General features: G+C 45.4%; 1 protein-coding gene across 8 annotated transcripts in view; it reads left to right on the top strand.

The window, feature by feature from the left end:
- macf1a (microtubule actin crosslinking factor 1a) overlaps window positions 1-15604 on the top strand; it is a 228581-nt gene that overhangs the window by 103682 nt on the left and 109295 nt on the right. For 6 of the 8 annotated variants that reach the window (XM_069681887.1, XM_069681885.1, XM_069681886.1 and 3 more), the window contains exons 1-2: window positions 7399-8648; window positions 15126-15292. In XM_069681887.1, coding sequence (XP_069537988.1) covers window positions 7443-8648; window positions 15126-15292 — 1373 coding nt within the window. In that variant the 5' untranslated portion in view covers window positions 7399-7442. Of the gene's footprint in view, window positions 1-7398; window positions 8649-15125; window positions 15293-15604 lie in introns of those variants that run through there. The other 2 variants (XM_069681889.1, XM_069681891.1) reach the window with 1 other exon arrangement.

Here is a 15604-nt window from a genome sequence, read left to right as displayed (position 1 = left end):
TCAGAGGAAACCCGTGTCTTTCAAAATAAAAGCGCAGCATCCACTTTTTTTTTTTTCAAGCACACTTCTGAACGGCTTTGCGACCCACCAGTTGAGAACCATGGCTCTAAGGCGTGATGGTGTTATATCTGAGTTTTATTTTAGTTGTTGTCCCGGTCTGCGTTATACATCCAGCTCTTCGCCAGCACTTGCAGGAAGTTGTCCTCCAAAACGTCACACAAGGACAGTTTTTGGCTTCAGCTTGGCTGCTGGACAGCTCCAGGCATAAAGGAAGAACAGAGTGTTCAGTCTGATCCAGGATTTACAGAGCGTCCCTGTAAACCAGACGTGCCATGTTTACTGTCACCAGCGGGCTTTTTTGTACTTCATCAGTGTGCAGAATAAACCTCTGTGATCCAATGATGCTGTTCAAGGAGTGGCTGTTCAGGAAATGAAAAATGAATGAGCCTCAGTATGTGACTGCACTTGTATACTCAGATTAAATATATACTGTACTGTGTTATTTACCTCGACAAGGCCCTGAACTCCACTTGTAAAGAGGTGAAGGCAGGTTTAAGGCCGGTTAGCTGTCTTACATGCAGTGTGTCACAAAATGTTCCTCCAGCTCTGCAGCCAGCAGACTGGGTTGTAAATCATTACAGCTGGACTCGCTCAAGACCCCAGGGTCCAAGTCATGCACGGCAACAGGACAAACAGAAGCTAATAAGAACAAGAGCTGATGAAACCGAATAAAATCATTTCCAGCAGCTGAAGTTTTTGTTGCTGGAACAGACGGCAGTTTTTTTGTCCTGTTGATGTTCAGACGAGGTGTTTCCTCCTTGTAGTTGCCACAGTTGACCACTAGTCTGTGCTGCGATGTGACCCTCAGCAAGGTGACACTGCAAGTCGGTTACCATGGAAACAGTAGTGCATGACACCCTGCAACTGTTTCAATGAGCATGAGCATGAGTCAGCAGAACATGGTGTAACAGAGGGAGAGGTAGAGGTGGAGGGATGAAGTAATGCAGGAGGAGGGCCGGAGGACTTACCCGGAGATGATGGACAGGCTGAAACAGGCTGCAAGAGTTCTGGAGGGGAAGTAATGAAAAAAAAGATAAGTGGAAAAAAAGGGAACTGGCCTGCAAAAGGGTTTCAGAGTTTCCAAAGTTCAGCGAGTTCAGGAGATGACGACAGATTTGCATTAGAGCGGCAGTGAGAAACTCCAGAGCTCTGAGTCCCCGCTGTGTGGTGTAGTTGGATGATTACATGCACGGTGTTAGTTAGCAAATAGTGTGTGTCATCCCTTCTTCATGTAAATGTCCTCATATCCACTTTATAATTACACTGGAAAAATACAATATAAAGAGGACAATCTGGACTTTTGATTGCTTTCAAATAGGGAACATCCTCCTCTTATTGCTCAAACTCTGCAAAAACATCCTTTTTGTCCAATGCACAAGTTATAAGTTGAACAGTCTATTACAGCAGACTACAGCCACTGCAGTTTCCTGCGTTACGCTCAGAGTCAACATCTTCCCTGTTACTAAGTTATGTGACCCAAATCAGGAGAGAAATCTATATTTTCCACTTGATTCCCACCGGCTGCTTTGGTCTGATGATGATGAAGGAGTAATTTCTGGAAACGAGCCTCCAGGTCTCTGTGACCAGGACGTGTATGTGCGAACGCGTGACTCAGCACACGAGCTAATTATAGGAACCCGCTCAGTGTGCTTTCATTTTTCATTTGGGTCATGACTGTTGTTTGTCATTATTTCATTCACACATCCAGTTACAGATGAGGTGGCGTCTCTGTCTTAGCTCAGTGTGTCAGCCGGCTCAAACGAGCCACTTCCTCAGCGTTCCTTCTGAAGTCAAACGCAGATGTTTTACATGACATCTTCTCCGTGTATCTGTCAGACACCCTGCAGAACAAAAGCATCAATCACTTCTGCACTACACTGGCAAAAGCTTCCACTTTAATGTTGCATGTGAAAGCTACTTTCAAGTATCATTTCCAAGATTCACAGATCACTATATAAAGATGTTAAAAAACATGAATAAAAACATTGTTTCATCGTCACAGGGAATCAAACCGGCTAACGAGGTGAAAGTCAAACACTGCCAGAACAATCTAGAATCAGTTTTCACCAACTACCTTTGAATGAAATCCATCAATCTTAGAACTTCATCTTTTTCAAACCACTCCCTTTTAAGCCTGGATGTAGCTCCCTTGTCAGACCACTAGGTGACACCAGTTAGCTCATTATTACCGGCTTGTAGAGAGTCCTCAACCAAACCGAGGCGGCCCTGTCTGTGGACCCTCCTCCTGCTGCACTGTGTCTGCCTGTGATTGGTTGAGCTACCCGCACTTTATGTCGACGCTTATTCCTGGAGAGTTAATTTCTGAGCCGGTGAAGAAATTCATCACTGTTTCTGTGAGCTGCTCCGAGGCAGAATCACTTTACTAGTGCTGTTCCTTGGTACTAATTTATGACTGTATTGCATCAATTAATCAGCGGTCTGTCAGGTTCAAACTGCCTTCACTGTACACTATTAAAGATGCCCACCCGAAGTAGCAGAAACCATTGAGCTGCTGTATGTAGCATGAAGTACAAAAGCAAAATGAATACTACCTTTGGACACATTAGGAGCAGACACAGAGGCAACACTAATCAAACAACACAAACTTAGTTAAAGGAATTAGTTGGAGGAGTCTATCCTTCTTCTATATAAATTGACATGTTAGTTGGGGGCAGTAATACTTTGACAAATATCTTGCATTCTGTAAAGTACTAGGACACAGCAATGCACATCTTAAGTGCTTGCAAAGACAGTAATAAATACATACAACAAATTAGTTTGGTGGCGTTTGTCAAAGTACATATTTCCTCACGTCGGTCGAGGTGTGTAGCTTAACTTACATTTCTCAAATTAGCTTTCCAGAGCAGCTTTGTGCTGTACGAACGTAAAGACTCAGCATTTCAAAGCTTCTCTAAGCGCACATGGAGCCTGCATTATGATAATTAAACTCTCGCAGATCAGTCACTCTGCTTCGGTGCACATTATTGACCAAAAAAACCTGCTAAATATATGATCACAGGAGCCTCTGAGAGTCCGACACGCGGCGGTTGTGTCTTGTTAGAAGCTGACAGTGGGTTCAGAGGAAGGTCTGATTGCGACAGCTCATGATGCCATGTAGCCGCAGAGAAGGGATGAATGCCTCGGGGACTTGATTAGTGCTCTTCTCCTATTGGTCCATGCCTTCTCCGTGTGTGTTGTTCTCCCATGCTTTCGGTGCTTTGGGTTAATGAGAGAAGATGAATTACCATCGCTTTCACCACTTGAGAGTACCGCCTGTTAGTGGCCTCCATCCATATCTGTCTCGGTGAAAACACTCACTAAGGCGCTCACTGTTTCTGCATTATGCGATCATACATGTGCCGTGCTGGTGCCAGTGTTTGCAGAATCTCCTGCTGTGTTTCTGCCATGCTGCACTGTGCAGGATCACATGCATGTAGGAGCTGTGCTATTCAGCTTACGTGCAGGGATGGTGGGTGGAGGCCTATAGAGGCTTAAAGACTGTACATGGCAACGGGCTATTTAATGTGATCAGGTGTAGGAGTGGAGTTAGATATGTGCCGTGTGTTATTAGGTGTTCCGCTCTAATTAGGATGCTACTTACTTTTTATTCTTGGATATATATTTCCTACTTCAACATCTGTGCTGCAACTAATGTTTGTATCCATTATTGATTCATCTTTGAATTCTTTTTTGGTGTTCACTAAACTGATAATAATCAAGATTTCCATTTGTTTTGTCTGCTGAACCCCAAAGATATAGCTTCAGATGCAGAAACTAGTCACATTTTTTAGCTGGAGCAAGAAAATGTTTGACATTTCTGCATCAAATAAATGTGTAAAAATGTAATCCATGCATTTATAGTAAATTCAGTGGAGCACAAACTATTCAGACGTCAAAAATCAGATTGAAAAGAGCTTTTTCTGCTAATCCAGTGGATTAAATGCCTATAAAATCCAGGTTACATCATCACTTTGATGCAAAAACCCTGCAAATTCCATGCTGTAATTTAACACTGCTTCTCACTGAATGCTTCCTGCAAACGCCTTCTGTAGTGTATTAAAGGCGTAGCTACTTCTGGGTAAAAAGTACAGAACAATATCGACTTTTTATTGACTCACAGGACATTTCCCAGACCCAATCACTATGATGTGTGCCCCCTGTTTCCCCCCGCCGTCTCAGCTTTGATCCTTTCGCAGCCTCCATCATCCCCTCCTGTTTTTCATCTGTCCTTTTCAACTTTCTCTTAATTCCCTCAAATCTCTTCCCTCACTCCCTCCGTCTCCCCGCGCCCCTCCTTTTCAACCCAGAGCCATTCATAACCTGTAGCTTGATGGACAGATTGAAGATTGAAGGGAGAAGATGGAAATGGAGTGAGAGGGAAACAGACTGAGGTGCTTACCCGCCTCTCATTATTGTCGCTGAGACGCAACAGTCTGACTTAGATTTGATTCCTCTCGGTCTCGCTGTTTTTTTTCTGTGTCCCTGTTGCAGCCTGTCATTCAGGAAAGCTTTTGGGTCAAGTGTGTGTGCATGTGTGTGTTTGTGGCATAGAAAACTGCTCACTAACAGCCAAGAGAGAGAGCTAGAGACAGCAGGAGAGAGAGGGAGAGAGAGAGAGAGAGGCAGGGGTAACGAGGAAGCGGATAGGAGGACGAGAGCCAAGGAGGGAGGGGTGGATTGTGAGAGTGAGAGATCGAGCAGAAGAGAGTGTGAAGCTGCAGCAGTCGGGAGATAAAAGCTTTCCTCTCCCTCTGCCGGCGTCTGCGAGCGAGGGATAAAGCAGGAGAGCGAAGCCAGCCGAGGGAGAGACAGATCCAGGCTGCCTGCTGTCACCGGAGCTCCTGGCTTCTCTCGATCAGCAGGCCTCAAACCACAAATTCACTGCCGGACAAGACACACTCGTGGACACGTATGCAGAAGGGCTCGCACAGCTGACCAGGGGACCGCCCAACCTCGCAGGCACAAACACACACTCGCACTCTCCCCAGGACTGCCACACACTTGCTGTTTTTCCACGAGCCTCCGCCGTATCAATCGGATCAGTCCAGCCATGCTTGTCAGACGGAGCCTCGGTTTGCTTTCAGCTGGAGACGCCCTGTGTTCCTGTTTTTGCTCCCTGCTCGTCTGGGTTTTTTAAGGGGACATGGAGTGCGGACCCTCATGTCCTAACCTTTGCTGCTGCGCTGCGTGGAGTTCGGGAATACCCTTCACTGGACACTGAATCCCTTTGACTCTGTTCCAGATACACATCTCTACCTGGCCAAGATAACTGGATCTTCCAAACACCTTAACTAATCAACAGGGGACCTGTTTCTTCCTCCTGCCTCAGCGTCCAGCTCCGGCTCTTACCCCAGATGCCTCCTCCTAATTAGATCCAATGAATGTGAGGAGTTATTAACAGACAAGAGGGCTTAAGAGAGGAGAACGAGAGCTTTTTTGTCCTAGCCCTCTCTTTTTATTTCTTGGAATAAGACATGGTCTGAATACCCCCCCTGCAAACTGTGGATTTTGTCAGGGCTGTTGCATCGTCGCACTGCACCACCTGATGAAGGGGGAAGCTTGCCTGAGTAACTGGCAGACTGACAGCAGGACACAGGAGGTTTATTATTGGACAGTACTGGAATAAAATTCCCAGCTCAGTCTGGTGCTCAGGGAGTTTGACATCGAGGTGTGTGGAATCTTAGACTGGTATCCAGGGGAGAAGCATGTGATGCTGTGTCTGTCTGGGGATCTTAAGGTGGAGTCTGTCTTCAGCTGGATTTGTACGCTGAGTTAATTCCACAGGTACCCAGATTATCATTGTACAAACTTTCCTGTCATTCTCGTCAATGGAAGAAAGTAATTGCAGCGATTCTGGATTCCAACATATTGACAACGACAGTCCCTTAAGAAGAGGAACACACACAAGCCAGAAGGATTGACAAGTCACATGGGACTCCAGCTCAATGAGGAGGATAAATCGTGGGAGGATGACGAGGAGACGCATCGGGGCGGGATGCCGATGCTCTGATTGAGTATTTAACAAGCTGTCAGGGTATTGGCTGAATCTCCCAGCAATCTGTGGCAGCATTGGCTGACTGCACACTATATCTCACCCACAACCAATCTGGAGACGGTGCTGCCTCTGCAGAATGGGACACCCAGTTCGCCTTTACTACAGGGGATATCAATACCATCACCATTAATGCGACTTCCACTACGAGTACAATGACGGATAGGATTCCAAAGGATTCCCGTTGTGTTGCTGGCTTGCGTTACAGGTTGTAGTTTTCCCTTCTTGCCCTGCAATAACATTACCTCAGTAGGAAAGACACATCATTAATTCATGACCTGAGATAGATGCTAGGTCTGAGTGTTGGTAGAGCTCTTGGATTACGTTGGCATCTGGAACAGACAACAAATCTCAACATCACTTTGTTTGGTGGTTTATCGAGGAGGGAATAAGGACATAGGGCGACGGTGTTGTTTTTCTCACTTCCCTGGGCAGCATTCACCTTCCATATTTCAAGGAATTAATCAAGAAGTGAGATAAGTCTACTACGGGTTCCATCACTCCCAGAAAAACCTGCCGTTGGACTTTCACACTTCGTTCTCTCGTCACAGAAAGACATGTGGTTTTTGTGAAGCAGCCGGAGCCTCATTAATGGGTTGAATAGCACTGGACTGCACTGCATCTTCCTCTCTCCCACACTCATCATCCTTCCTGACACCTGCCTTACTCCAGGTAACAGCCCACCTGTCAAAAGCCGGATGATAAATCCGAAGCCTGACCCTAACCAAATTTATTTTCCTCCCTCGTGTGGCTCTGCTGACATATCTGTGTTCTCATGTCCTTGACTGCGACCACAAGTCTTCTGGGATTGAGAAAACAGACCAAGTAAAGCAGCCGGCTGCCTGAGCACATACAGACATTCAGCAGCAGGGCCCTTATAGAGAGAGCAGGGCTGGCTACCGCATGAATCCAAGTCAGGTGAGGTGAAGGAAAAAGGAAGGACATGGGAGAGCTGGGACACGTCAGCCTGCAGCTGCTTGTCCGTGACTGAACCAATAAACTGCCTGAGGAAAAGACAGACTTTCCCTCTCTCCTTCAGTGACAGCTCATACCATCCATCCTCTCATTCACCAGGCTACATCTGAAATTGTGCCATGGAAAATTGAGCCAAACCTGCCCTTCCTAACTATCATTACTCACAGGTGTCAGATTATTGAGGAAGGTCGTTTGCCAACCTATCTGGACATTTACACCCCTTTCTGAGTTGGGGTTTTGCTCTCAAACAACTGGAATACATGTCCAAACCTAAATGAACAATAATTTGGGCACTCTGATGGATTAACTGCCTGTATTTGTTGTATTCATTTTTTTCTCTCTCGACTTAAAAGACATGGGGAACTCTATGGGTTGTGTCAGGCCTCCTCAGGAGGGGCAGATTGGTGGAGCACCCCCTCTTTCACCAAAGAAGCGTCGGCGTTTCAGACGTAAGCACAAGGGCAAGAAAAACAAGAAGGGAGAGTCGGGACCAGAGGGCTTTGAGCGACAAAGAACTCATGAGCCCGATGAAAGAGATGAAGATGACATGGATGATGACGAAAAGGCTTCCGTTGTAGAAACAGTGGACTCAGACTTCAGCAGCAGAGCTAGGACTCTTTTATCAGTGCCTGACACCCAGTCAACTCATTCCAAAACTAATCTGCACAGCAATACCCTTTCCCCTGGCTCTGTTAGTGCCAATATAGGGGGTGTTTTAGGAAACCGATTACTTGAAGTATCCCCCAAGCCAAGCCCTGCCTGGAGAGGAGTTTTCTGCTTTCCAGGGGAGGAAGACACTGTTAGCGCAATCATAGATGTCTCCAGCATCCCAAGCCAAACCACAACCACAACCCCAGTCAACACAGCCCCAGCCCTCGGAAGTACCACTCCAGGAGGAGGGAGGGTCTGTCGCGTAAAGGAGAAGGTCCAAGGGGTCTTGGAGAAACCTTGGATACTCCGCCAAAAGAGGGAGAAAAAAGATAAGGGGAGGGTGGAGGGAGAGGATAAGGACGATGTGGGGCTTAAAGGAGACCAAGAAGGAACACAAGGAGTGATTCGAACTCCTTCAGGGAGGGAGCACAAAGGTGTGGTCCATATACGTGAGGTGGATGGAAAACTGTGTGTGGTGAGGACAGTGTACCCCAGTGATTTTGGCTCTCCGGTATGGAGAGGCGATAGTGACAGTGGGGTAGATGTGCGCAAAGAGCCCCTTGCCTTGTCTCCAGACACAGGAAATGTCCTCAAAGTCCACTTGTTGGAGGAGGACGAACAGAGAGCCAGGATGTCTACAGGGGATCTCCCCATGCCCTCTTACCAAATTCGGATTCAGGAAAGTGTCAAGGGATTTAGCTTGGACACACCAGTTCGTGCACAGGAGCACTCCTCTCTGTTGGAGTCAGGCTACGCCAGCGACCTGCCGCTGACATCCCCAGAAACAGCGGGCACCACTCCTAGTCAGACGGACTGGGGAGGGCTGACCAGTAGCTCCTCAGAGAGACTGGACTCCATGATGGAGAGTCCTCTGTCACTTCAGCAACAGGCTGTGAAATCCCTACCACAGGTTTGCTTCTATGCATCTCTACTTTTAGATGAATTCATCTCTCTCTTGAAGAGTGCTTTGACATTTAGTTGATTTATCCAGTGGTTCCCAACCTGACCTGTGCGAGGCGTTAGTCATAAGCTACCTGGTTGTAGTTTTTATGTGTTTGTTCCCAGGTGTAAAGGGATGTTTCTGTTAACCAGAATGAAGCAATGAGAACTTAAATTCATCCACTCAACCAATTTGGTGAATTGCAGTGAATATAGCTTCAAGGACAAAGAGGTCCTCAGGGTTTTTGCGCAACCTGTTAACGAGGAGTCTCGGGATCCCATCTTTGGAAATCAGTAGCCTATAGTGCTAAATCCACAGGGCTTAACATGTATGACTTTTGGATTTTGAAAGCTGCCTTTGTTGTCATTTGTTCCCCATGTTTATGGCGATGACGAGCGTGTTTGTGTGTATGTGTTGTTATCAGCCCTTGAGAAACACGATGCCTCTTCCCATTCTTTCCACCTCTGTCCCCAGAGTCTAATCAACGCAGCACAGGCTGTCTCTCCGTCCCTCTCTCCCAGTATCCTTCCTCCCTCCCTCTCTTTCTTGCCCTTAGTCTCCTTCCATTGCTTGTTATCTTCCCAACACAACCCAAACTCGCCCACTACGGATGTCTGTCAGACCGTGTGAGAGGCAGACAGGGCGGGCTGTTGTCTTGTCTGAGAGAAGGGTCATTGCTTCAAATGACAGGGTTGCTCTTTCTCCTAACTGAGACTTGTTGTTTCCCGCCAGTTCAGTTTCACACAACATAGCTTTGTCTGCATGTCCGTCTCGCTGTGGTAGCTCTAGGTCAGATCAGTTCATATTCTCTTGGTGATTTGTATTGTTGTCTTTTTACACTGTCAGCCAGTAGAGCGATACTGGTGTGGTGTTTGATTTGTGATACCTGGGTTATGGTACTAATTTGGATACTTCAAAAACATATTTTATTAACATATTAAATGCCCCTGCTACATATAAACATTTTGAACGATAGAATAGTTGTATTTTAATGCCGTTTATCTTTATTTGCGTGCCACAGGAACGGGCACTTTGTTAGCTAACAAAAAGCACTGAATTCAAAAGCCCTTCCTGCAAGGACATAACTTCATCAAGTCTCAAAGAAATCTATCTTTAAACCTCTTTGTATTTTCAAGTAGCAGCTCTGGTGCAGTGCCTCATCCCGGCTCTGTTTGATAAAGACAGCTTCCTGATGATATCTGATGAATCACATGCACAATGTTCTTGGTCCTACATCTCTGTTAGGATCACTTTACAAAAAACTAACCATTGAGAAATTCATCAGTGCTAAGTCAAAGATGATTCACCCACAGAGTGTGATGTTAAGTTAAGGCTGTGTCTTTACATTAAGCTTGTAAAACACATTTGGGTCCCACTTGCAGGAATGATTTAAGAGTGAGAGTGTGTCTGTGTGAGCTTACAGCCGTTCAGCTCTCCTTCACCTTGAAAATGAAAAGGCTGCTGCAGCCACTGCAGTGTTAAAGCATGTGATGGGTGGTTTTCATACATAGTTTTCCTGCACAGTGCAACGGCACAACAGTATAGCTGTGGAGCATGTCAGCCTGTGTTTAGTGCACAGTTGCTGAGTCATGAGAAGCTTCCACAGTGTTGCCTCTTTAAGAGGGTTTTTTCACTGGCCAGCAATAATCAATACGCCTGTCTTGTGTGTGTTCCTGTGTCATGGAGAGAGTGTGTGGATATGTCAGGATGCCTCTGTGCTCAAGTGCAGCTGCCCTTTGTATGGGGGTTTGTGTGACGCCCTTTTCTGCATAAAAAGGGATTTGAAATGCGCATTCATCAGAGACGCTGCTTTGTCGAAGCTCCAGGGGATTCTTACCATGCATTAAAACCACCACTAAAATGTATCCCTACTGTGTCTGAAGCTATCCAGCCATCCATCCATCATCTGTCTGTCTATCCTTCATCAACCCATCCATCCATCCTTTCTTCCTAAGAATTTAAAGCCAGGGTTTTAAAGAGGCACTTACTATCTAAGTGCCAATAAAACAATGAAACCCTCTCTTCCTGTCCACCCTCCACTTACCCCTCGTTGTTATCTCCTCCCTCCATCCCTCTCTCCCTCCTCCTCCCCCCACAAACTTCAAAGAGAACATGTTTCAAAAAGAGGGCTGGCCCTGAGCCCCGGGGGGCTTCTGGTGGATCTTTGGTGTATGTGATGGATCATGGCTGCACTGTACGCTGCTGCAACCTTTAATCTTAAACTCAGACCGTGCAGAAGTGGATGAGACTGAAGCCTTAACACCAGGACATGCCACACAGCTGCTCTCATTCATTCACTCCTTGTGATGATAGAACGCACACAGAGTCTTAAAGATGTATGTTAACTCCAGCATATCATGTGACCAGTGCTGAGATCTAGTATAGCATGTGTAGCCTCTACTTACTGTAAACTATACTTGGTAGAAATTAGCATGCATCATGTTTACATGTATATTATTATTGTAGTGTTTTATGTCTGAACGGCCTCCCCTTAATCGTTTTGGTGTGAGGCATTTTACCTCAAATATAGGTGTAAGTAAATGCTCTACAGGTGAAGGTGGTTATAGGAAGAGTGGGTTACTGTTATAGGGGGTAGTCTTGTCATTAGCATTTCAGCTAAACATTAGCGCTTTAGAGGAGTCAATTAAGTTAAACAGTTGCTTTTCTCACGTTTCTCGGCTGATTACCCAGTTGGCAAAATTAGCAAAGCCACCAGGCACGTTGGGGTGCAGGTGGTGCGACAGCACTCATCTATCGACATCACCTGTTTGTCCGGGATTGTCCCAGTTTCAAGCTGGGTGTCCAGAGTCCTAGCAAATATTTGTAAAACACTAAATTGTCCCAGTTTTCACCACAATTAAAATAATAATAATAATATACTAGTTTTCATACTTTGAATCCTTCAGTGCTTACAGAAGGGTTTATCATGTTCTGTCCTTCTCATTATTACCTAACCCAATCAAAAAACACCACACGTCATAGTTTAACACGGATTTGTCTGTGTAAACGCTTTTAATGCTCCTTTAATGGGAGTGGAAGTATTTTTGCCAACACGTGAAAGTGCAATGCGGGGTGTTTGCCAGCAAGGCCTCATAGTGTCTGTGCAGTACTGCATTTGAGTTACATAAACCGTGCGCACACGTGACAGCTCATTTTGGTCAATGCAGGCAAAAGGCATAGTATAACAGAGTACTTGTCGAGTGCGAGATGTGCGTGTGCATACAGTTGATCGGGCAGTGACAGTGTGTACAGTTTAGGCTATTTGTCAGATGATTTTAATTGTTTACAAAAGCACAAAGTTCTTCATAATCTTAATTTTGCAGTCAGAGTGCACCACATCGATGCGTTTAACACAGCACCCCCTCCCAGGAAATAGTATCAACGTCCCTGAAAGCCACCGACGTGATCCAATGCCTGCACAGATTATCTTAACAAACTGTTCCTGTAAGATGTGTTTACAACAAGGCAGTGATAGTTAGCATTCTAACAGCATAGCTTTCTCGCTAACAGCTTCTCAATGTGTCTCTGCATCAATGGCTGACATGTACACATGGATGAAGTATTAAAGACTCAAGGTTCACTTACTTTTTCAGGAGCTTTTGACCATCCATCACAGCCCGCTTCTTCCCAAAAAGTTCAGTACTTCAGTCACTTATAAAACGAGTGTCAATCTTTGAAGGAGGCAGTGAAATACAGTCAGAAGATCCTGAGAAAGCCAGCGAACCTTGACTATTTTGCTGCAGTTCTTTGCTCTCTGTATAAATCACCAAAGAAGAAACTCTCTTCATATATATATATATCATGAATAAAAGCATGGCTGACATGCACATCAGTAAGTGGTGGATGAAATGCTGTTGCAGTGGGAGTGCAGGCTCTCTGTGCAGATGCAGCCCTCACACAGAGTGCTGTATCAATATTCAGATGGAGGATTAGATGCTCTGTGTTTCTCTGCACAGGAGCTTCTGGTTGCATACAGAGAGACGGAGCTCTGCAGGAAAACACAGAGCAGGATCCACATTTGTCGATTACCATTCAAGTCACAAATTCCATTATGTGTTTTTTATTTGCTTGTCGTGTATACTTAAGGAGTTGGGCGAGCTGAGCTAACACGTTTTTGGTGGATGGATGTATAGATTAAAGGCTGTTTAACTTCTTCACGTCTGTGCAGATAAATGTATTTTCCTTACAAAGAGCACATATTGTACTTTATGTGAAACTATATGCAGTGTGCAAGTCTCCCCTCTTCTCCATCGCTGGCCTTGCAGCTCTTCCTCATCCCTCTCATCCCCCCCTCCCTCCCTCCATGTCTTTTTGGCTGTTGCTGCTGCAGTCTCCTGGCACACACTGAACTTTCATACTGCTCTATATGAGCAGCGGGGAGGGAGACAGTGAGACAGTGAGGGAGGGAGGAGTGCAGGACAATGACTGAGGCAGGGAGGGATGACAGAAGAATACTGATGATAGTAACAGCAGCCAGGCTCTGACAGTAACTGCATATACATCACTCTGCTTTTGTCATCGCGGACAGTTGGACATAAAGAGAGCAAATTGAGAGAAAGGGACGACTAAAAGGGAAAATGGCTGATATGTTCGTGGAGCTCAGTGGGCAGAAACACAGATAAAGAAGCTGTCTGTCTCCATGGAAGCCTAGCTTCTCTCCAGGCCGTTAGTAAACATGTCTTATGTCCTTAAAGTGCTCTTGTGAGCTGCTGTGCAAAATAGCGTGTACCAAAATGCATCTTTCAAGTTTTTGTCCTGTTTGAAATTGTTGAGTTGGATTTATGAAGCGAAATCAAAACAAAGTTAAAGTTGGAATCTTGAAGATCTCAGTTTCGTTCTCTTTGGCGGCACCTGTGGCGATAAACGTAATTGCAGGAGCACACTTCCCAGACAGTGCTGCATGTGAGACGTCCACGGTTGGCTCCGGTTGTGACTCTTGATTTTCCTCGCTGACGGTGGCTTTCCTTTTCAGACCGTTTGCTTCATCTGAGCGTCGAGTTTACTTTTGGATTTTCACTTCTTGTTGAAGTTGTATCTGTAGTCATCCATCTTTTCTTTTTTTGTTCAGCCATAGTAGATTACATTTTACTCGCAACGCTTGCAGAGACCGGAAAAGCAGCCGCTTAGCTCCGCCTACCCTCTCTGGCAGACCAACCACTGCTGGCTGATGGAAAACGTGTCACTAACTGGGCGCCGCTTGTGATATTACAGACACCCAGTCTGTAATACTGCTTTCATCAGTGGACCATAGGTTCAATCACCACTGTGTTACCCCATTCAGCGATAGCTGGAGACTTAACCGACATTTTTTTAAATGAAAATCTTCGAGGTTATTACTTTAAGGATGGCTGATTAATCCAGTTCTATTTCCACACACAATTTTGGCTTCCATCAATTATTAACACAAGACAAAGGAGATAAAACAATCATTATGCCCCACTCCATTTACAAAGATACTCTCGTTTCGTCTTATACACATCCAGCACACCTCATTCTTTAACAGCAAGGCGCTTTAAACCCTTCAGTCAGACAGACAACAACTTCTTGACCACAAAGGGAAACAAACAAACAGCCCGATAGAATAACAGAAGTCTCCATATGTGAGACCTATACAACATCAGATTGTAACTTCTGTGGCTGTGAGGACAACAAATTGTTAACCCATTGTTGCCGGTTTTCTCTGCCAGCTCCACCTAATTTTACCGTCCTGCTCTCATCCACTAAAATGGATTTGTGCATATGGATCCTGTATATCTGACTCGGTCTCTATTTGATAAAACATGAGTGAAAAAAACAAAGTAGAAATTATCGCGTGTAGAAGAGGCAGAGGACGAGACGGCTGAGCAGATTGATCGGCAGCATCTGATGCAGAACAGATGAAAGAACATGACAATCTGAAGAGACAGATCGAGGCTGGGGAGGAGGAGGAGGAGGAGGCACGAGACAGAAGGAGACGAAGGAGAGGAGGCAAAGTGTTGGCTGTGTGCTGGGAAGGAGCTGATAAGCAGACTAGATGAAGTTAAATTAATGCAGAAATATATGAAACTCATTCAGATACGAGTTCTCTAAGACGCTGAAGGTTGTTGATTATCAGAAAGATGAAAGAGGGTTTTAACAGGAGACGACCCACAGGTGTTGGTTGTTTCCGCTGACTCATTGTGTCTGTGTGTTATGGGAAGTTATGTCAACATAATGCTCACTATGTCGACTGTTTCATGCTGCAGTGCGAGCCCGCTTCAGAGTCAGTGCTTCAAGATAGAACATAAAAAATGCAGCTTGATCTTGAAAGCACGCGCTGACTTCCTCTGATTTTTCTCACATGGGCGTGTCGTGTTTCTTTTCCTGCAAAATTACCATTTTGTGTGTGTGATCTCATTTCTGCAGACAGACAAACGGTGGATCCCAGTAGTAACCGTCAATCTGTCCTTTCTCCTCCTTTCCCTCCAGATTTCAGAGATCTATGTGAGCGGCGAGTCCGGCGACCTCACAGCCAAAGAGAAGCTGTTATTATGGAGCCAGCAGGCGACGGAAGGCTACCCCGGCCTCCGCTGCGTCAACTTCACCTCATCCTGGAGCGACGGACGCATGTTCAACGCTCTGCTGCACAGATACAGGTAAGAGGGCGGACCGCAAGATAGTGTTTCTTTCCTTTTGTAGCAGTTAGTGGTTGCAAATTGTCTGACTACAGAGCGGATTGAAGACACCTGCATGTTGTAAGATGTTTCACAAGTTCACCCAGACATAATTCAACTCAAGATACTTTAAAAATATTGGCTGTTTTATATGTTTCAAAAGGGATATTTAAGACAATCATTGTCTCTAAATTTGCACATAAATGAATGGATGAAATGTGTCTCTGAATTCAGCAAAATACATAAAAGTTTAGTGTGTACAAAACTTTCTGTAAGCACTGTAGGCACACTATA

This window comes from Semicossyphus pulcher, unplaced genomic scaffold (assembly GCF_022749685.1).
Source record: "Semicossyphus pulcher isolate SPU_LCO1_2020_fin unplaced genomic scaffold, fSemPul1.0.p SCAF_5, whole genome shotgun sequence".
NCBI classification, from domain to species: Eukaryota; Metazoa; Chordata; class Actinopteri; order Labriformes; family Labridae; genus Semicossyphus; species Semicossyphus pulcher.
Note: the sequence above shows the minus strand (reverse complement) of the source record. Positions and strands in the feature narration are given on the sequence as shown.